This window comes from Nilaparvata lugens, chromosome 5 (assembly GCF_014356525.2).
Source record: "Nilaparvata lugens isolate BPH chromosome 5, ASM1435652v1, whole genome shotgun sequence".
Lineage (NCBI taxonomy): Eukaryota > Metazoa > Arthropoda > Insecta > Hemiptera > Delphacidae > Nilaparvata > Nilaparvata lugens.
Window position 1 is genome coordinate 55,473,428 of NC_052508.1, and position 24,641 is coordinate 55,498,068.

The window sequence follows — 24,641 nt, forward strand, 5'->3', positions numbered from 1 at the left end:
TTTAACCTTCCATATTTTTTACTTCTCTCTCAATTTTGTCCATTAAATTCATTTCATCACATGCATTTTCATAAATATTCTTTATTTTGAGTGATAATTTTATTGTATTCAATTAATTATTAAGGAAGTCTTATTTTCCGTTCATTATTATTAGTATTTTACATAGGTGTTGTTGGACCTGGCAATGTAAAATGTATTAGATAAATCTCTCTCTCTCTCAATATTGAAATATTGTTTCCAATTGTATAAATAAATGAAGTTTAAAATTCTCTTTTATTATATGTTATTGTATTTTGATTAAGAGTTTTATTTACATATATTAATCTTATGTAATCTTATTACATAATAAATGTAATCTATTTTTTTTTGTTCTTATGTAAATTTGTCTTCTTTTGTAAAGGGTTGTGTGGCAGAGAGGGCCAGGAGTCCTAATTCCGCCCTAATAAAGGCATATAATCAATTAATCAATCTCCCTCTCTCTCTGGACGGTTTAGTGTAAGAGAGGGCCGGCTGCGCCCTAACTTCGCCCTCCTAGGTTTTAAATTAAGGCAGCCAATCAATCAATCTTTCTCTCTTCAAGTAGAGTGTTGATGGGAAGGATATTCCTGGGTATCATTTCCCAAGGATTGACGCATTACCTGTACAGAGTAACCTCTAAAGTTTGATTGATTCTTATATAATGAAAAATTGCAGAGTCCACTAGTTGTTTTTTTTCTTCTTTTCTGTGTGAATAATGAAAATATAATTATGTTGAATCCCGGTGTTCACTTAATTTCTAGATTTATTATTTATTGGTCCTATACGTTATTTAGGTGTCCTTGGTAGATTTGTAGGGCTGGGGATATATAACTGTGCATTGAGCTAGATTGAATAATATAGTACATCAATCACATCCTGGGTGGATTTTTATGCTCTAAAACCAAACGGCGGCTACTTATCACCTCTCTTTGGCTGGCTGGCGATTAAACAGGAAACACACCTCGAAATTCGAAAATGTCGCGGTTTCGCCGTTGAGCAATTTGTTAGATGGAAGGGACGCATCGTTGGATTTTTGGCAGTTGCAATACGGGCGGTGGTTCGAACCATTAATTTTATAGGGGCGTTTAGTTGAGCTCAATTGACGTCAGGACAAGAGCTACAAACCAACCACTGATTGGAACACCATCTCGCACAAGTACAGCAGTCGGCCGAAAATGAACGACGTGGCATTCGACTCACTGGTCTGTATCGGTAACTACGGGGTGCATGTACTCAACTTTTAAGAATAGGGGTCTTTAAACTGACTCAAGAAAGCGACTAATGGAATTGCTCTCGAAGTTGATACAGTAAATTACATTTTTATGATTTTTGGGTGAGGTGGAAGTCAATATTTTTTGAGGGGTGAAAACATCGGAAATTTGTACGGATTGTATGTTATTGAAAATAGATTATTCTTAATTTATTCATAAATACAATTACAAATCATAATATAAAAATATGACTGGGTAAGAGCAACAGGTCTAGCCCAAAACTAATCTACTCCCAAATCTTACAAATAGTGAAATCTATTGATGTCTATGAGATGATGTCTATATATCTATTGTGTGTCTATATCTATTGTGTATCTATATATCTATTATATGTCTAAATCTATTGATGTCTATATATTGAAATCTATCGACCAATATCTTTTAATTTAGTGTTATCTTAAGGTGCGTACAGATTTACGCGCCGCGAACATGAGCAATTCACTTTTAATCAGCTGATGCCAAGCTTTTTATATCTGTATCTTACCGTTTCTGTAAAAATACAGATATAATCAGCTGATTAAAAGTGAATTGCTCATGTTCGCGGCGCGCATATCTGTACGCACCTTTATAAGGCGTGTCATATTATGTAGGTGATTAGTACTGGAATAACAATAATTGATTTTTCATTTTGTTCATGTCACATATCCCACTCACTTATCCATATCCATTCGCTTTATCTTACTTACTATGTTCTATAGGCCTACTCAAATACAGTTCAATAGTTCGGGATCAATCCATCAATTGATCCAAATTGTAGCACATACATTATTATAAATCATTATTATAAATGCGACCATAGCTTTATTCAATTGAAGATTAATTGAAATTGTGTTGAACTACTAATGATTATACGGCTCTTATAAACATGATAGTAATACTATCATATTATACTCTGGGCTAGATATTAAACAATATTAAATCTAAAAACCCAAAGTGAACAGTTGATTTTTCTCTTTGGGACTTGACACTTTCTATTCTGTTTTGTTTTACGAGGAAAACAAGACCGTTCTAGGTCTTGGTCTTGGTCTAAAGTCATTAAAAGACTTTACAAATTTGAATTTTCAACTATAAATATATGTTTATGCAGTGGCGGTTCTAGACATAAAAAACTGGGTAGGCAAAACTTATCATACTGTAGGTCTATTCATAGACCTAGGGTAGGGCTACTTAAGTAATTCATGTAAAAAAGACGTCAAAGCATATAGGTATTAAATGAAGATATATTAATAAATATGAAAATTGTTAATACTCATATTTAATTGTTCAATTCGACACTATTTTGCTAATAGGCCAACCATAATTTTGCTGTTTTAATCATTCTTTCAAATAATATTTCAATTTGATAGGCTATTTATTTGGAATATCGAAGGAAATTTCTGAAATGAATACACATTTTAGTATTCATGAAATCAACGGTTTATTACACTTTAACATTATTTAGAACATAGAGTAATACATTTTATATTTACAACTGTAGTCTTCTTTGCCCAACATTGCTGAACGCCTCTAAGATTTTTTCAGGGTTCTTAATCAGCCCCTTTCACTTTCCTCTCGTTCAATAGATAAAATTGAAAGATTAGTTAGACGTTGTGTTGTCATTGTAGACCTGAGGTATGTTTTCCCCGTTCTAAGCATAGAAAGCCCTGCGTTCACGCACTGCAAATGTGGCATAGTAATAGAATAGAATAGAATAAAAACAATTTTTTGTTGAATCATCTAAAATATAACTCATGACTATAAACATTTAAATATACTTCCAAAATTTATTTTTCTATTTAACATTTTTAGGTTTACATGAAAAATTTTAAAAAAATCTCATAAAAACTGGGTAGGCGGCCGCCTACCCAGCCTAGGCCTAGAACCGCCACTGTGTTTATGACCGCAAAGAGCCACTCTCTCTCTGATTAGTTCTCTCCATTCTCTTAATCTTTCAGGAGCGATTTAATATTTCTTCGTACTTTAATTTCCTTCTATCTGAAGTTCTCAAGCAGTCTTAATCTCATATTACTAGAGTAAACACAAGAGAGGCGAGTATATATAGACTATGTATACTATCTATCTATATATGTATACTTGATTCATATTTTATGTTTTTTGTGATTTTGATTTTCAGTTTAATTTCTAATATTACGAAAGCATAATCGATTTCATCACACTAATAAAAGTGTGTAGTAATGAACGTTGGTAGTAATATATTAGAATGTTATGTAAAATAGTTCCACTATGAAATAGAGTTACTTTTAACAAGAAACTGGAACAGGAAAATTGGAAGGTAAAATTACATTCTATGAATAGGTACTCTGAATACGGACTCAATGAAGAGTCCAAGAGTGAAACATCGATGATATTTTAAAATAGCTGAAAATTAGAGATCACTTCACGTTATTACATTATACAATAATAATAATATACTGCTATTATTATAAAATAATTTCTAAATAAATTAAATGTGTAGATTCTTTCAAGTTTAGTAAGTTTTTGTCAATTTAACACTCGAGCTTTATACATAAGTAGTGATAGCACCACTCAATTCAAAGAATTAGTCTTGAGACGATTTTGGCAACATTACAAGTACTAGTGACGACGATAATATTGTTGAATATTTATCAATATGTTTGAGCCTAGACTATAAAAAAGAAAAGTGTCTCTATCGGCGCCAAGTAATAGGAATTTCAAGTGCACGCTACTTATAGCAACTTCTAATAAATGGGCTCGTCTCACAACCACTGACTTCGTCTACATTATAAATTATTCACTGTCTCCTCGTATAAGGAAAAACTGGGAAATAGAGGATTAACTCGACGCATTAGTACATCTATGTAAATTTTGTGACCAAATAAAGAATTGAATGAAACATTGTCAACTACAGTCTGTATCTGTATTAAAATACGCTCTTGAAGATATTTTAAATTTCAGAAAGATTCTTATTCTTATATTTATTTAATGTTAACAACTTGATTTATTGTCAAAGGGTGGCATGCCAAATGACCGATTCCCATTTGGTCGAAATTATTATTTTGTCGCAAAAGATCGAAAATTGAAGAATCCCAAATGATAGAATTGAAACTTTTACTTTCCCAAATGGTCGAATCCCAAATGATCGAAAAGTTTCAATAGTAATCCCATTTGGCCGAAAATCTCAACTGTCGCAAAAGGTCGAAAATTTTATTTTCCTCCACCTACTATCAAAAGTCTCATTTTACACCCTGGAATCGAATACTAAAGTACTACTTTTCCTCCCATGGGACTAAAAATAATTCCCAGCGGGAAAAGTGATCACTTTTACTCCCAAGGGAGTAAAAATAAACCCATAAGATTAACATGGGAAGAAGTCCGACAACGCCGCGATTGAAGAATGAGGAATGTGGCAACACTGTCGTGGTCGGTAGAGGAAAAGTAAAAGAGCTCTATTTCGATCTTTGGAATATTTTAGCTCTAGGAAATAAGTAGCTCTATTTCGATTGTTAGGTTATGTTCAACCGTTGAATTTAACCGTTCAACCGCACGTATTTCACATTAAGTTTTTCCTACAGTTACCATTGAATATGAAAAGTGGGTAATTATGGGTAAAATTGCCTGAAATGCATAAAATGTTTTTCTGTGTAATTTTATTATTGATAAAAACCTTAATTTATTGTCAAATTGAATAAAAAATGTTGTCCCTGGTTATAATATAATAATGAATAATAATTAGCGCGTTGTGCTTCGTTGCACCTCTGCTCACTATAGCAGCCCAGTCACTGTTACCATATTGTCTCGCATATTGTCTGAAGATGTAGTAAAATTATTCATTGTTATAGGTATTGGTGTAGGTGGAGGAAAAATGTTGTGTGCATCACGGGACTAAAGTACTTATTCTCCCTCAGGGAAATTGTCGCCCTCGGCTACGCCATCGGGCGACAACAGTTTCCCTCAGGGAGAAAAAGTTGCACTTTAGTCCCTAGATGCACAAATAACTATTTCCCATCTGACCGATTCTCAAACAGTCGAATCCCATTTGATAGAAAAATGTTGTAGTTCGTCGCAATTGATCGAATCTCATCGGCTAGATGGGATTCGACCATATGGGAAAGTATACTCTTCGACCTTTTAGGATTCGACCCCACGTGTCAAAGACACTGGTTTATTTAAACAATTTGAGATACTAGTTTCGGTTATAAACCATTATCAGTCTCTAGTTCAATGGAAGCTTGAACATTGAGCAGTGGAATATATGTATAGAGTGGATGGAGCCCTATGATTGGCGGTTGACCAATTACTGAGCTCTGCTGCCATTGGCCGAGACAAGACCTGCCTTTATTTTTGTCTCAGCCAATGGCATTAGCTGATATTGGTTTCAGCTAATACATAACCTCTATTGGTCAACAGCTAATTGCCAATAGTAGAGCTTTTCTACCGCTATATATTCTGTTGTTCAATGTTTAAGGATATCAAGCTAGAGATTGTTTCTCAGTTTTTTTTTACTAGAGATTGATAATGGTTTATAGCCGAAACTAGTATTTCAAATTGTTTCAATAAAGCAGTGTTTTTGACGATATAAATCATTCTAGCACACCCCACCACGAAGCCTGTTATTTTGTATTTGATGTTTGTATTTTGTGTGTATTTGTTAATGAAATTTTAATTTCCATATAACTGCCACAACAACTCAGAAACTCATTCGTATTCTTATCCTCTTATTCCCTCAGTCATAACCATATTCAAGTAATAGTAAACATTCATTCTAATATTGAGACTTAATTTACTGAAGCAATTTCAAGCATCACAATTATTGTACTTTTCTTAGAAAAATACAAGTAATTCAAAAACAGTTCTGCTAATTACAATCTACTAATAACACGACAACAGTCCAGTATCATTATGTACCAGTACTACAAAGGTACCATTTTGATTCATCATATCCGTATCGTTCGTTCTACTACAACGTTACTTGTTACTTGTTACTTGTTGTAGTCTTCTCCATGGTCGTTGACCTGGGAATTGTCAAATTTCTTCCCAATCTTTGGGAATCAATGGGGATTCACGTTAGTGAACATACGTTGTAATTTGTCACGGATGGGGAACATACGTTAATATGTTCCAAGGATTAATAATAAATAATAATATATAGATCTATTCTTCAGCCTTGAGTGTGTTCTACACTCGAGTACAACATTTTGAAATCGAATTGGCCAATTTATAGATAGTAGATTGTCTATTTGAAATCGTGAAATCAACTCTGGTGACCAATAAAACTCTTTATTTCATCACTTCAAACTATTTATCACTGTTTCATGGGGATTCCATCATTAAACTAGTGGCTAAGAAATCAAACCATGCAGGTTTAAGTTCTTGCTTCTTGGAAATTTCAGTGCTATCGTTGAAGTGTTCAAGGCAGTGATATTTCCAAAAATGACAAGGCACACCCTGATTTATCGAACTTAAAGCTCTTATCATAGTAGTTTCTGAACAACCGTTACGACAGACAGTTGAAGGTGTATTTGCTTGCTTATCGGAGAGTGTTATCTGGTGAAATTACAATTGGAAAGTGCCATCTTATTGAATCCTTATCGTCAACTAGAAGCCAAAATTGATCACAAATTGTTATTAGCTTATTGCTTGATTGTGAGATAACTTTGAAGATTAAGGAGTAGACTAACTTATAAGAAAACCAAATTCTGTTGGAGATTTTATAGAGTTCAAATAAGTGTTCATTAGAGAGTTCAACGTTAAATGAAAAGTAGAGTTGAGAAAAATGAGTACAAGAAGAGCCTCTATTCAGCCTTTTTCTTTGTTGAGTTTAACCTTAACTCGCACATATGTTTTATAATAGAACAGTACATCGCTTTTTGTAAACGCAATTAATAATCTCACAAAACGATCGATATTGCAAGCTAATGAATCTTATTATTACTTTAATCACAATAAGAAAAGCATAATTCTGGATTTTCAGGTCACCTAAATATGTCATTAAAATGCAATACGGTTCAACTGAAGTAATGTACTCGTAAAGGGCCTTCTACCGACTGTATGCACTAAACTCTACGTTTAATAGTCCCTTTGTGGTAAAGTTTTGAAATCAAAAAAATTTGGTGTGGAGCACTCACACAACTTTCCTTGCCTTTATGAAAATTGATCACCTGACTGGGTGACACTCGCGCATCTCAAGTCTACTATTCAAAGATATGAGACAGCTGGTGATAGGTCAATAACGCTGGAAACACATGAGGTCTGCTATCTCTTCGTAGTAATAGAACCAACAGTTGCCAACAGTTTGCAATTTAATAATCACTTTTTCTCGGATTTCAAGCTTATTTTCAATTTTAGGTGGAAATGTTACTGAACATTTATTGCAGAGATTTTCATGCTCAATCTTTTCCACTTGGAATTTTTTGTTTAAATTGTATATGAAGGCTGATAATTGAGAATCTAAAATCAAACTTTGCATAGATGGGGCAAAGCTCCTGAAATGTTTACAGATATAGGACTTGTTGCAGTTGATAGAGCTTATCTATTTTAAACTATTTCAGGTATGAATTTTATCAGAATCGTTGGAGCCGTTTTCGAGAAAATCGCAAAAAACCCTGTTTTTGACAACATTTTTGCCATTTTAGCCGCCATCTTGAATTGCATTTGATCGAAATTGTTCGTGTCGGATCCATATATAGTGTAAGGACCTTACGTTCTAAATTTCAAGTCATTCCGTTAACTGGGAGATGAGATATCGTGTACACAGACGCACATACACTCATACACACACACACATACAGACCAATACCCAAAAACCACTTTTTCGGACTCAGGGGACCTTGAAACGTATAGAAATTTTGAAATTGGGGTACCTTAATTTTTTTCGTAGAGCAATAATTTCCTTACCTATGGTAATAGGGCAAGGAAAGTAAAAATTGAATTGGGACCACGGTTAATGATTAATCAATGCTTGTTTCTCATGATCTCAGTGAATTAATAATAATAGTTTCGTTATAATCATTACGAAAAGAATTCCTGTCGTCTCGACAAATTGATATCTAATAATGAATGATGTTGAAGTGGAAAATATACACCTCCAGGAAATTTTCCCACTCGTTGAAAAGTAAAGTTATAAAATATAATTTTAAAATTCCGCAAGTGAAATTAACATATCGGAAATAATAAAATTGTGGTTTTTACGAGCAGACAACGAGCTTCTTTATTGCGCTACAAAATGGGAATGGGAAATAAAAATGATTGCTTCTGTTCAGAGATCTGAGATGTCTTGAAAGACAATGAATATGATGAGCCGTAAAATGCTTGCAAGGAAATCTCTGTTCATTCTCCTAGCAATCAAACGCCATCATTCGTCACTAAGATTGTTCAGAATACAGAATATGAATGGTTTATAGTAAAGTTATAATTAGATTCTCACCTCTTGAGGAAAATTTCTTTGAGTCTCTTTTTAGTTTTTCCTACAATTTCTATTTGATCAGTGGAGAAAATGATGGAGAAATACTACTTTACGTAGAAAATTTGAATTGATGAATAGTTTTTATTCATTATTATCGTAACTGTACCTGTAGATATTACCATATAGGAACTATACTACTCAGCTCTTTTACTATAACAAATACAGTATAGTATACTTGGAACTATACTATTGAAGTTTTTCTATGATACTGCTAGGGTATAGTGACGTCCACGTTATAATGATAGTATATTTGATCAACATTGGTGTTGTTTTCCTTGTCTATCGTTCAACTAAGCAGGTAGCACTATCATTTTCTAGTTCAGCAACGTTGGCAAATCGCTTTTTAACAATGTAGAAATATATTTTATTAACGAAATATTTTATATCAATTATGAAAATTTATAATTATTATTGAAAGATATTTTTCTTAACGGATAAAATAGGCTACAATTGATTATTTTAGACAAGAATGAACAGTTAATATTACATCGGATATACCAGTATCCGCTATCCTCTATAGAAGGCAGTGGCAAGGCAGATAATCGGCAGCGCTGTTCTCTTATCGTTCACTACCAATATAACGTGGACCTCACCATCACCAAACGCCATCATTCGTCACTCAGATTACTATCTTGAAATTTAGAATATAATGATTTGTTTAACTATATTTCAGTTTCTAAACTTCGGGGGAAAATTTCTTGAATTTATTGTCTTTCTATTTGATCAGTGAGAAAATGTTGGCAAAATACTACTATTACTTTTACGTGAATAATTTTAATTGATGAAAATTTTCTGTTTATTATAATTACTGAACCTATAAAAACTACCATAGAGGAAGTATACTTGGGTTTCAAACTATAGTGTTGTAGCTACAGTATAGGGTACTTAGTATGGAACTATACTATACTATGATACTGCTTGTGTAGCCTGACGTATTTCCTATAAATTATTGTTTGATATGTTTCATTGACCATGAATTGTTGAGTCCTACCACGCAAAATATAGTGACAATGACTCCAATCCAACCAAAAATGATTTGACCATTATCTTTATCGGCCACATCCTGCTGGTAAATGGTGATTGATATTTCGATTGTCTTTAAAAAAAAGGAAAAAATCTCCCAAAATATTGCCAATTACTCAACAGTGGTTTGAGGAACATCCTGTTTCATATAGATTACCACCCCTGATATCCGGCGAAGTAATTGTTATTTCGGAAACCTCATTCTGGCAAGGCCTTATTTTTTAGTGGAATTATCAATTTTTGTCAACTATGTTCTCCTATCCGAATAATGAGGAAAACTGATACAATATGCTATCCGTGGTTTCTCAAATATAGTCCTACCATTAATTTTGTAACTAAGTAAATCAACTGAAATTGAATTGTCGATTTGCGAAGACTTTGAACTGTTTTGATTGCATTGGGATCGATTCACATTTTACCTTGCTCAATTATCATAATTCTTTATCCTTATACCTACTGCATTCTAGCATCAATGCGAGAAAGGTATAATGAGCTCAAATAAAAAAATAATTTAAAAAAATTCAGGAAGAACCTCGTAAAGTGAGATTTACTTTACACTGTCAGTATTCCAAATGGATAACACAAACGTTTTCCGTTCAACTAATGCTGACAGATTGAAGTGAACCTAACTTGACTATCTTAACACATTCTTTGGCATCTAGTAGTAGATTTTTTCATATCCTTATCACTATCACTATGAGATTAAGGCTGTGCAAAGGCTAAAAATAATCTTTCTACTCATAATATTTTTCAAAGTTTTTCGATTTGTATATAATCAACATCAAGCTATCAAAATAAAAAAGTTTTCACAAGTTTTGTTGATCCAGTAAAACAAAAATTTTATGAAAATATCAATTTTTGAAAACGTTATTCAATTTACCAGAAATAACTCAACTAAAGATATTTTCGGAAATTTTTTGTTTTACTAGATCAACAATACCATGAAGAATCTATCCTCTAAATCTCATGGATTTATCTCCTACCGAATTTGAAATGTTCTGTCCCAAAAATTAAAACTTTAGGCGCTCATATCTCAAAAAGTAATGATGGAAAAAAAATGTTTTCCTGGGATTACTCATCATTAGGTAATGAGTTACTTTTCCGTTTATGACAGTAATTGATACTTGGTTGTAATGATTTACTCTGATCACGAGTTACTTACTTATCAGAGCCAAATAGCTTCACTGAAATACTGGATGTAAAAAGCTGCCCCAGCCCCTAGATCCAATTCCTTGATTATTTCAACACTGTTTCACTCTTATCCAAAGTTTCACACTTCAATAATATAGAGAGTAGCTATGAGAAAATAATACTGTTTTAACTCCTTGACAATTATTAATAAGTTATATGGGACATATTTGGTATGATCAGAGAATCTGCCAAAGATCGTGCCCTGTAATGGGTGTTTTCGTTTTGCAATTCGCCTTTCAGTATTTTAAGAGAAGCATGATGATATGATATAGTTCATTACCTTTGATGAATAACTAATTTAAAAAAACTCTCAATTTTAACAATACCAGCTACCGTATTCTTGCGATATAATCTGTGTCCCAGTCGCCTTATCAAAAAATAAAGAGGCATTATTCATACCGAAAGTGATACCAGTATGTTATCATAACATGGTTATTATAATCATTGTTTGTGTTGATAAATAGAATTATTCTCCAATAAAAGCATTTCTGTTTTTCGTTTGTCTTACTAATTAGAAAGCTTGATCATTTAATTGCATTAATGGATGTGGCAGGAAGCTCTATGAGGTGTGCTACAAAAAATAACTTTCAAAAGAAGCGCGGGAATAATCACAAGTCCAAGCAGTGATGGCAGTGGATTTGGCGTTTCTATCTGAACTATTCTTCAAGTTTAAAAAATGTTCTCATTTCAATAAGAAATCAAGAAATAGATGAATCCTATTGAAGAACAGTAGAATAATCATTCAGTTTAAAGGGAATGTATTTTTATATCTGGAACGTACTGAAACACAAGGAAGTTACAAGTTGAGCGAAGCCTAGTCGCCTAGTGTTGAAAAAGTGAACTACGGAACCAACAGTTGATGTTAGAAATGGCTTCGTTATCCGTTGAGGTTATGAATCGGTGTGTGCCAATTATTGTGATTCTTGGTGGTACGGGAACAGGAAAATCGAAATTGGGAATACAAATTGCTAAAAGGATAGGTGGTGAAATAATCAGTGCAGATTCTATGCAGGTAAGACATTTTATTCCATCAGAATCGCTATTGAAAGTTTGCTCCAGCGTCATGAACCATGTGTTCAAACATGTTTCATGTTTCAAAACAAATTTCTGCATAGCTTTGTAATTTTATCTTTCAATATCTTATTCTTTATTTGTTTTAACACTATTCTGTAATTTTTTTTCTAATAACTTGCTTTATTCCCTAAAAATGAATGATGCATTGATAGCACGTGCTTTTATCATAACAGATGACTGCAAATTTAAAATTAATCTTAGATCTTGGACTATATTTTTGTAGAACCTATATTTTTATCCAATATTTATATAACCTTTTTATTCATCTGAGTTTTGTCTTATTGTTCGGTTTTATTCATTGACTAATGTAAATCTGTAAAAGGAGTTATAGGCTAGTACGGTAGCTAGGTTATGTTGATCATTGAATAGATAAATATTAGTCAATTGTGATAACATTAACATTCATGTTGATGTGTAATTATTTGTTAGTTGTAGGTGGCTTTATTCTATACTGAAAAATTTTAACATTTCCAACAAATATTACAGTAGTTCTTGTATTTTAGTTATTAAAATCATTCAACCCTTGAGACGATAATACTAAATCTGGGAGATAGATTACTATAAGTTACTAGCAATTAAAGTATTAGATACATAATGCTAAGAAACATTGAATAGTATTTTTGAAACTGAAATCAAAAAATCTCATTAAATTTTAATTTGATTGAGTACGGTAACAGATGCTGGAGTTCTGCATCTACTAACCCAACCAAACCTGCCGTTGGAAAAATAACCTACTACTACCACTGCAGTGTTATTTGTGGTTGACTTATTGGTCATATATAAATCTTTATAATTAAAGTTATTACAAATTATTTATTCTTGAATATAGAAAAACTATTTTATAATTTACTTCATTTTGGAGACAAAAAAAGGACTTTCCATAATATTCTGAGCTTTATTATAAATAACCTATACCATTCCACTGTTGAACTCCTATTATATATATTTTTACCACTGTACTTGTAAATGATATCACAGCCCTCTGTTATTTTAATTCAATGTTATTTAATGTTAATTCAATCTGGGTAATGGATAAACAAATTAAAATTAAATTAAACACTAGAAGAATTTTCGAGTGGACAGTTTTTTTTTAATTACAGCATTTAGTATTATAATAGAGACTGCATTATCACTGCTCAATATTCTAAAATTTCCTACTCTGAATAGGCTATGTTACTATATCTATCTATCCCATGCTAATCATCATTAGTGCTTTTTAAGTGTTTTCTAACTTCATGATCAATATAACTACTCTATTATTCTATTTATAAAGAATATCCGTGCCATGGAGTGTTATATAATCTGGAACTTAAAATTACTACAGACCTGTAGAGCTCTATTCTCAATATAAAATGTAAATAAAAATCATCTAGGCTATCTATCTATACCTACTTCATATCAGTAAGTTGCCAGTTATGGGGTTTGTAAACCAATACGATGTTGAAAATGTTGGACATTTCAAAGAATATTCAATTTGATGATAGTTTATGAATAAAGTTCTTGTATTTGAACTTAGTACCGAATTTCATTTTCATTGAGTTATTCTACTGACCTGTGAATTTTTCAAATTTTATCATAGCTTATCTTTTGCTGATCTTATGAGGGTTTGAAATGATGGTCCCATTCATTGATATGGAGGTAGGACAGCAATTTGACTCAGTTCTGTTTGAATGAGTTCCTGTTTGAGCTATGGACTGCTGCTGTGGGGTCATGCTTCTGCATGTGAAGATGTCTTCAAGCTGCAAAAGAAGGCCATCCGCACTATTACCTTTGGTGTATTTCTGGATCATTGTCGACCTCTCTTCCAATCCACAGGTGTAGGCTAATGACCATCTACAGTCATTACATTTACTTGTGTGCTGTGTATGTGCGAGCAAATATTGAAAAGTTCAACACAAGGAGTGACTTCAGTGGTCACGACACTATAAGTCGAGGTCTCATAGATGTGCCATACCGTCGCTTGTCAAAGACCCGTGATGCATTTCCTGCATTGGCCTTGCGAATCTTCAATAGGCTGCCGGGGGATTTAAAGATGTTAAACACACCAGCATTCAACCTGAGACTCAAGTGTTGGCTTAGGAGAAATCCGTTTTATTCCATTCAGGATTTTTTCTTAACGATTTGGTAGGCCTTGTCTGACGTGTACTGCTATCTCGATAGTTGCAAATGTGATAAATGTGAAAAGTTATATATTTTAAACTCTTGACGCAACCCATCCAGCATTGCTGGTATTGGTGAAGAGTAAGGTAATTCAGGTAATGAAATGAATATAAAATTGTATTTAAAATTTAAACAACAAAGCTCAAAAATATAGGCTTAATACCTGTACGGGCAACTAAAACAAGAAAATTTAAACAAAAGCATGCGAGATTACATTTTTGAAAATTCAGATTGTTCAAGAGATGTTCTTATGATAAAGGAAAGGTATTGCAAAATGCAAAATTGATTCTATTATGATATTAATCCTATATTCCTGATGAAAGCTCATGTAAGCATCATCATTCAACTCTGTTTTAGTTCAGACACTGTGTTTCCAAATAGGGTTTAAACACACCCAACCACAAAGCCCATGGTTTTTTTATATTTGTAGCATTTTATTCGTTTTGTAATTCTTCGTCATTTTGTTTTGTGTGCTTTAATAAATTGAATTGAACTACAACAGAGTTATTATAACGTGTTTATATATATTATATATTATAATATATATAGAAAGTGTTTGGCCATGGAAAACAACATCAAATTATTCCTTCACTTTATTTGAACAAGTTTATAAGTTGAACATTATTATAATACTAATGAAACATTTTCATGGCAATACTCATTTTTGTTCACCAATCAGTCATTTTTTTCATTGAGGATAATACTTACATGAGCTTTTTGCTTGTGCGCGAGTAATGGAAAGTGCGTTAGTGAATTGATGAGATGATCAAACGTCTATGCCATCGGCTGGATTCGAACCCACGAACCGGTTGCTTGCAGACAGAAGTTTGTAACGCCAGATGAATCACCAGATCAACCTGGCCGGCCATTATTTTCTTGCAATTTAATAAAATTATGGTATTTATAAAATGAACAAAATTGCAACCAAATAGTATTCATTTTGTATTATAATAGATAAATAATCCATCTTCAATGCAACAAAAAACAAATTCATTTTTCCCTCTTTCTAAAGATTGAAAGTAAAAAATTCCAGGTGAAACAGGTATTTTTTTCAATTTGATGAAAAAATAAAACTTTTTGTCGTGTATCGTGGATGATCTATGCTATTATCAAGGAGACTCTTGGATGATGGTGAGTCCAGTACTTATCCCTCTTCCCTGTTCATGATTTAAAGCCATTCTCCTCCGGGAATAAAAGGAGCAACGAATCTGCAGGAAGAGAGAAGCCTTGGCCTTGTTCAGTCGTAACTCTCTCCTCCCTTAATTCCTCTTTACTTCTTCAAATGAATTCTTCATTTCTTTTCTTTTCCTTTGTTTTCCATGCACGCAAGACCTCTGTCATGTAGGATTCATCTGAAAATTTGAAAGCTTTGAGGATTTTTCAAATACTATTTAAATGTGTATAACTCAAATTATGCTATTTATTTACCTAGAAACTATTATAAAATTCTCTAATATTCTGCGAAATCTAGTAGCCTATGTCATTGTCATTCGATAAAAAAATGCCTTGAAAAGTGTATCCTCAAATTTGAAGGTATTATTTCCTACCAATTATGAAATTCTTGAATTAAAACTATCATCTTTCGGCGATAATATAGCAAAAAATAGAAGTTCCCCCTAAAAATTAATTATATTTTGGTAACTTGATCGTATCCAAATCGAAAAATGTCACTATACTCCATGCAAATCTTCTTCAGACTTGGAGGAATCAGCCAATTTATTGCAGTGATGGATTGAGTCATAGGTGGAAGCGTAGTTGTCAATTTGTCGAATAAGCTTAGTCAGTGGAGTCTGTGATTGCAGAGAGGAAACTTCCTAAATTTAACATGAGCGCTTGAATACTCACTGGAAATTAGAGAATGCTGGCCAGTACACAACGGCAACATAGCCGCCGTTGTATCCCTGCCGCTGTATGCCTCTCTACTGCGCATGTCCATCCCAATCCGAAGTTAATTTGAACGGAGTATAGTAAAACTTTGTCAAAAGCATGTTGCAGAAATTTTATCAATCATATTAGATTACAAAGTAGAATACATTGTAATTAACCTGATTCATTGTGTAGTTGTGAAAGTAAATTCAACTTGGTAGGTATCAATAATTTTGAATGAAAATGGAGAAGTTGACACACAAATAACAAGAAACTAGTTTTGGTTATTGCACCATTTACAATCTGTTGTAAACCAATAATAGTGATTGGTCTTTGTTTAACGTATCTATATTGTTCTACACTGTCACCTTCTGATAATTTTAAGTAGTGGTTTATTTGTTACTTTGAACTCATCAGGTTTGGTTCTTTTGATTTGGAACTCTTAGACCGTTTTCCACTAAACAAAAAATATTCTAGTGTTCTTTTTTTAAGTTTTTTCATGCAATTGACCGAACTTAGTTAATTGGTCCAGAAATAGAAGCTAGTCCCTCTTATTTCCAGTGTGACACCTGTCAAGCACTTGATACTCCCTGGAGACCCGCGCTATCCACGTATCTCTGATCTTTACATCATTTCGAATTCCAAGATAGATTAGCCCTCCACTCTCCAGCGCTGAAGTCCCAAAATAAAAGCACTCCTTCTCCATGTCTCCCACAACTTCCAAGCGCATTTGTCCAGGCTCGTCCCATTCTTTATCAACTTTATTCCTTCAGCTGTTCCATCAGCTTAATCCAGCGAAAGTATCAGCATGATCGTTGGCGTTTCATCCATTTTCTAAATTCGTCCATTTTTCGTAGCTAGTTATTTTGAAAATACAATGTTGTACCAGTTTGTATTATAGTGAGGTCCACGTTATTATGGAAGTGAAGAAAGATAGGAGAACAGCGTTGCCGATTGCCTGCCTTGCCACTGCCTTCTATAGATATTAATGACTCATTGTCATTGAAATTATTTCCACAATATTCTATGTGGTAGGACTCTACTATTCTTGGTTAATGTAATATATCGAACAATAATTTATAGGAAATACAACAGAGTATAGTGAGGTCTACATTTGGAGAAAGATTGGAGACAGCATTGCAGATCTCTGCCTTGCCACTGCCTTCTATAGTTATTGATGATATTAGTGACTCTATTGAAGTCATTGTCATAATAGTCTGTGTGGTAGGACTCTACTATTCATGGTTAATGTAAGATATCGAACAATAATTTATAGTAAATACAACAGAGTATAGTGAGGTCTACATTTGGAGAAAGATAGGAGACAGCATTGTAGATTCTCTGCCTTGCCACTGCCTTCTATAGTTATTGATGATATGAATGGCTCTATTGAAGTCATTGTCATAATAGTCTGTGTGGTAGGACTCTACTATCCATGGTTAATGTAAAATATCGAACAATAATTTTTAGGAAATAAGGTAGAGTATAGTGAGGTCTACGTTTTAATGGCGTTGGAGAAAGATAGAAGAACAGCGGTGCCGATTCTCTGCCTTGCCACTGCCTCTATAGAAAACAACTGATACCGGTATATATCTTATGTAATGTCAACTATTCATTCTTGTCAAAAATAATCAATTATATTTTATTCGTCAAGAAAATATTTTTTCCAATGATTGATTAATAAATTTTCAATAATTGAGATGAACAATTTTGTTTACTCTATTTCTACATTGTTGAATTACGACCTGGCAACTTTGCAGAGCTAGTGAAGGATAGCGCTATCTGCTTTGTTGAATGATAGACAAGGATAGCTACACCAATGCTAATAAAATACTGCCATTTTAATAAACTTTTCTTCCTTTTATTTTCTTCATAATATACCCCTCCACTAGCTTTCCTGAATCTAAACCAAATATCGTTCTCTTCTTATCTTATTATTTATACTGAATCGTTGTAGATAATTAATAATTGAGTGCGATATTATATTTTTTTGTTTTCATTTTTTTGTAAAATATATGTCATTAAGGTTTGTACTGGAATTTGTATGTGTGTCTTTCTATCTTTGTAATGACTAAATAAATGAATATGGAAATATTAAATAAAAATACTAAGAAATTGTCAAAAAACACAGATTTATTGATACTTAGAAAGACCGGTTTCGGTTGTTACACCATTGTCAATCTCTGATAAACAGAATCTCTGTAGATTGACAATGGTGTAAAAACCGATCTTTCTAATTATCAATAAATTTGTGGTTTTTTGACAATTTCTCAGTATTTTTATTTAATATTAATAATTACCACAATATCAACTTCTCAACTACTCAAAAAAAAGAAAAAAACATCATGGACCTCACTATAGACCAAGGAGCATGTATGAGGAGACAAGGCTAGCAACACCAATATTAATCAAAAACTGTCATTATAACTAACCTCACTATACAGCGATGAGCATGTATGAGGTAGTTAATAATTAAGAAAAGTATGTTTCAATTGAAATTAAACTTGTCATCGACTGAATTTGACGGTGCGTGATAGATAGTTGATTATTGAGGGGTGATGGCACCAAAGCAGTTTGGCATTTGTTCAAACAGTCCGACACACATTCACCGCTTATTGTTCTCTGAAATAGAAAGCGAGCCGGCGCGTAGCCGAGTGGTTGGAGACTGACGCACTCTATCTGATGCCAAGCGCGTCAAGTAACCGAATTACACGTCTAGGTATGTCGTCCGCTAGGTCGAAATCCGAATTTTTCTGGTTGCTCGCGAAATTTGGCTACTCTCCCCTTATCCCATTCTGTACTAGTTGTTGAACCCTTCATCTGGCACCTGACCATGCATTTGGTTCAACGAACTGAGTAGGAGAATGCACTCTCGATGTGCTTTTCAGACAAAACAGACAGATGATGAGATTATCTGTCAATGTCTTTCACACCCCCACATGAAGGATGCCTACTTAGTTGTGTGCAGTTTCTATAAATTTAGCATGTCTTCTACTTAGTCCCGAATGCAGATACTCGGTTTAAACTGAGAAATGTCGTTTGAACCCCGTATGAAATACATGATGATAAAGCAACCATATATACAAGTAAACGAGGTTTAGATTTAAACATAGTTTCAGCATATGGCCCTTAGTTGTGTGTATCGCATGCGTCTCTACTTAGTTGAACAAAACTTGGAATTTCGATGATAATTTCTTAGTTTAGACACACTGTGTTACATTTGTAAATATTTGAAAAACACTTGGTGTATTGAGGAATGCATTTCACTCCTCAGGAGTGAAGCTGATGAAGCTAAAATATTTACAAATGTAACACAGTGTCTGAACTGCAACAAAGTTATTATATAGTTGAAAGAATAAGACGTTGATATTGTCAATACCACTTTTATTTATTCGAAAATTAATTCATAATACAGAACTGACTTCAGTACAGTTCAGCTGAAGATGTGGTAGGTATTACCATAGAGAAACAATAGCGTAAGTAGATATCCCATGGTATAGGGCGTTCATGTCGCAACTGTTATCTCAAACCAATTACTGTCGATTATTGTCGATTTTTACTGTTTTGACCAAGTAAGAGTGTATGAACGGCACAATATGAGAGACTACAGTGACATAAAGCTTCACAGGAAAGAACTACGTGGTCTATCAGCTTGAGATAACAGTAAAAGTTGCGACATAAACGGCCTATACCATGGGATATCTACTTATGCTATTGTTTCTCTATGGTATTACCATGAAACCTGGTTCTGTATTATGAATTAATTTCGAATAAATAAAAGTGGTATTGACAATATCAACGTCTTTCTCTTCCAATTATGGAGAAATACCAAAACATCTCTTACCATACAATCAAATTATTATTATATAGTGTCCTCATGGAAAGCAACATCATTACTTCTTTGTCGATGTCTTGTAAAGTGATACTGATGAGGACAAAACCTAGAGCCTCACATATTATCAGTGACAATGAAATTGACCGGTACAGTGAGAATATGATTCCTATAAGTTCTAATGGGACTATTTATACTTGCTCGGCCGTGTTGAGTGGAAACAGTCCAATCAGAACTCATGGAAATTATATTTTCACTGAGCCGTTCACTTCAACTGTCACTGTTGTGTGGGAATTCAGCTCTATACTCGCTAGTTGTCAACAATCAGATACAAGAACATTCATACAAAGTACAAGAAAGTCGAGAAAACTATAAAAAGATTGGAGAGAGAATACGTGAAAACATGGAAAAAGAGAACAGGTGAAAGAGAATAGAGATTAAAGAAATAGGAGTAACATAGTGAAGGAGAATAGATGTTACACTGTTTTCATAATGTTGTCAACAGAAATATCTACTGATCTTTAGTTTCAGCTCTAAAAAGTATGAGACAGGAAAACTAATATAGCCTCCATTTTAATTTTCCTCTCTCATACTCTGTAAAGATGAGATTATATTCTGTTGACAACATTTTGAATACATTGAGACATATAGCTTTCTTGTATGTACTTTGTAAACTTCGTAAATAAAATGAGATGCAGCCCACAATACTTGACATTCATATTTTTGGCAGTGGTTTCAAGATCTCTTGTCAATCAGTGTCTTGGGAATTATAGATGAGGGTAATACTTAGTACAGTAGTTGGGAATGTTCCAAACCTAAACTCTATGTTTTTTCGTATTATTTGTTGTTGAAACGGTATTTTGTAGATGAAAATGTAGCTGTAAACAAATCAACTGCAACACTCGAATTCTTGATATTCAAATGTTTGTGAACCTAAGAATATTTGAGGTCTAGCTTGTGTTATGCCTAATCATTCTAATCCATATTTTACTGGAAATAATCTCAAGTAAAATCAGAATTATAAAATAAGAATTTGTCAAGGTTTTCCCTATGACGGATTCAGTAAAATATTGTGCGGATTTTATAAAATAATTTATTGCTCATCATCATCATCGTCATTAATTCTATAAAACTTTTTTTTAAATGGAATTTGGGGATATTGGAGGAGTTACAACCACGTATTCCCTTAAATGGTCAGCTTTCTAGTGACATTCACTTCATCAAGATTCAGTTAATCCAAAAACAGCACGGGTAGGCTTCTTCAGAACATTCAGTTTCCATTTCGTCAAGTTCTTGTTGCTTTCAGAAAGTCCAGTGGATACAGAATCATGAAATATTCCATTCTAAGATTATCAAATTCAGAATAATACCAGCTTATTACCAATTGAAAGCAAAACCTAACCCCTTACCTTCCCTTAACCTATAACTAATTCTCCCTAACCCATTCTCACTAATCCCTAACTTGTGTGCAACACGAGTAGGCTTCTTCAGAACATCCAGCTCCCATTTCGTCAAGTTCTTGTTGCTTTCAGAATGTCCAGTCGATGCAGAATCATATAATATTCCATTCCAAGATTATAAAATAATTCAGAATAATATCAGCTTATTACCAATTGAAAGCAAAACCTAACCCCTTTCCTTCCCTTAACCTATAACTAATTCTCCCTAACCAACCCATTCTCACTAATCCCTAACTTGTGTGCAACACGAGTAGGCTTCTTCAGAACGTCCAGTTTCCATTTTGTCAAGTTCTCGTTGCATTCAGAAAGTCCAGTGGATACAGAATCATGAAATATTCCATTCTAAGATTATCAAATAAATAATTCAGAATAATACCAGTTTAATGTCAATTAAAAGCAAAAATCTAACCCCTAACCTCTCTTTAACCTATAACTACTTTTCCCTAGCCCATTCTCACTCATTACTAATTAGCTGAATGTGTATCAGGCTGCAACGAAACCTTAACGTAGTAAATGGCTCAACTCCTCTATGTTCCTATTTCAAGGACTGGTCAAAATAGGTAGGCGTACTTGAACTAATTTACAGTATTTATTTATTTCATTGACAATCACAAATCATAATTATAATATAATATAATTGGGAGAAGACAACAGGCATAGCCCAAAACTGTCTTCTTCCAAATTTTTACAAATAAAAGTTTCAAAAAAGAATGAAGTTATAATTTCACTTTTCACTTCAAAAAGTCCAATTTCCTCTTCAATACTAATGACTGGACTACAAATTTTAAATTTTGATATTTAAAAACTAATTGAAAACAAAACTATTTCACTCAAATCTCTTCAAATTGGAAATTTTTGAGTAATTTTGCAAAAATTTTGAGCCAGAAAAAAATCACAACTTGACCATTAGCACAGTATATAATGTACTCCAATTTTCCTCTTCTATAAATTATTGATAAGAGAAAATTGATTTATTAAATTTTTAATATGGATGTTTTTCAATTTAAGAAATTTTTTAAAATTATTCTTGCTGATAGTTCCAAATACCATTTAAATAATCTAAAAAGTGGAAACCTCTTTTCTATAAGTAACCCTTCTTCTAGTAATGCAATAATTTTCCCCACTTGTATCAGTTGGCTTACCGACTCGTTTCCATTGCAGTGGATAAGTTGATCCGATAAGAGGGAAGTGCAGATGGTTCCGCATTTGTTCCTGTATCGAACTTTAAACTGGTGCTCTTGCCGGACACGCGCCGTCCCCGGGGAAATCATGCTCAACCTCAACAACTATTTCGGCCGTTATTTGCTCAACGACAGGATTACGGCGATCGTTCATGAAGTACCACCAACTGTATTACTACTTGAACCAAGTGAGAGAGAGGAGGATCAATGGAAATACAACTTGAGGCAATGAAAGAGAGATAGCGAGTTAGAAATGGAGAAAATGGACAAGAGCAAGGAAGATGAATTCCAGTAGAGTGAAAAACAATTTGAGGGAATGAAAGAGAGGCTGGGAATAAGAAATGAGAAAATGTGTGATAGGGAGAGAGATTAGTTTTATTGAATGTGTTTTTTCACTGGAGGGTGTCCTGAAGGGGTGCACAACGGCCCTTTTTCACATTTCAAAATGTTTTTCTTCCATAATAATCAATAAAACCTAGTCGATCCTAGTGCAGTTGAATATTTTATAGACTCAGAATGTTGAGTGCAAGAGAGATGCAAGAGGGTATGAACGAGATACTGTAAATGAATGAGCTTGAGTTGTTTTATAGCAAAGTGAAGCTCTTTTCTAAAAATGTGAATCTGGGGGAATAGTAGAGAATAATGGAAGTTGAATAATTTTTATGATGTACTTTTTGAATGAATGAATTAATTAATAATAATTAAAGACCATGCCGTTCTAAACCGGACAGCGTTCTCTAATTTCTAGTGAGTGTTCAAGTGGTCATGATACACACACGAAGTCTCTTCTCTTAAAGCACTGAGTCTAATCAACAAATTGGCAACAACGCTTCTACCTATGACTATTCATCACTGTAATTGGCTGATCTCCCTCCATTTCTCTGCTCCGCATATTCCCCAATGTCAAAAGTAATTTTGTATGGACTATAGTTATACTAGTTGTATATGCTCGTACTGTAGAATTGTTACAAAAATTACTACAATCATGAAATATCATTTTTCATTCTAATAATTATACTAAATACAAAGAGGAGTATTCAAAGTACTTACGCTAGTAAAGTATTACGTACTTTGTTTCTCAGGATTAGCCTACTCTATTCAAGTTCGTCCAAGTCAATAACAATGCAACCCTTTCAACATAATATGAAGAGTAATTGGTGTGCATCACCTGACTTAGGTACTTACAGTTTCAGGAAAACTAAGTTTAGTGCGTATAAAGGGGTATGGAAAAAGGGTGACTGCAAACCAACTTGATGCGACCAATAAGTCCGGAAATGCTTTATTCAGATCATGTTTACAACATTGTTTGGGAAGAGGGGAGGGGGAGGTCAAGCTGTTGAGGAGGACATGTTCGGTGCCCTTACTGACAAGGGCTTAGATTCCCTCAGACTGCCAAGTGTAAGCAAAGAAAGGGCTGATGACCTGAGTGGGGTGCAAAAAAGCAAGGAGTCTGCGAGGGTGCAAAGTGGAGCCCCAATATGGCAAGTGGGGAGAAATTGAGTGTTGACATTGCAGTAGTCGGCGGCTGCTGTTCTTTCAACAAGTCATGAAGTACCTAACTTGGTTCTTGTAAAATAAGAACATTAGATGCAGTATTTAGAGGATTTGCAGCTTCAAATTCGTGTATGTTTATATGCCAAACTCGATTTAGTACCTAACTTGTTTTTATTTTTGTAAAATTGGCACTCAAGATGCAGTATTTGAAGGATTTGCAGCTTCAAATTCTTGCATGTTTATGTGCCAAACTTGTTTTAAAAACACTTGATTTAGTACCTAACTTGGTTCTTGTAAAATACGAACATTAGATGGAGTATCTAGAGGATTCGCAGCTTCAAATTCGCGTATGTTTATGTGCCAAACTTGTTTAAAAAACACTTGATTTAGCACCTAACTTGGTTCTTGTAAAATACGAACATTAGATGCAGAATTTAAAGGATTTGCACCTTCAAATCCTGGAATATTCATGTGCCAAATTTGATTTATTAGACTACCTAACTTGTTTTTTTTGTTGTAAAATTGGTACTTTAGATACAGTATTTGAAGGATTTGCAGCTTCTTACTCTTGCTTGTTCATGTATCATATTTGATTTAGTACCTCACTTGGTTATTGTAAAATACGAACATTAGATGGAGTATTTGAAG

The 24,641-nt window shown here is 33.6% G+C and overlaps 1 protein-coding gene across 1 annotated transcript in view; it reads left to right on the forward strand.

Moving 5' to 3' along the window:
- The first annotated feature begins 11,773 nt into the window (after window positions 1-11,773).
- The window catches only part of LOC111054191 (tRNA dimethylallyltransferase), a 127,073-nt gene continuing 114,205 nt past the window's right edge, over window positions 11,774-24,641 (forward strand). Inside the window, exon 1 of the mRNA XM_039428807.1 lies at window positions 11,774-11,938. Within this exon, the coding sequence (XP_039284741.1) occupies window positions 11,786-11,938 (153 nt within the window). The 5' untranslated portion in view covers window positions 11,774-11,785. The remainder of the gene's footprint in view (window positions 11,939-24,641) is intronic.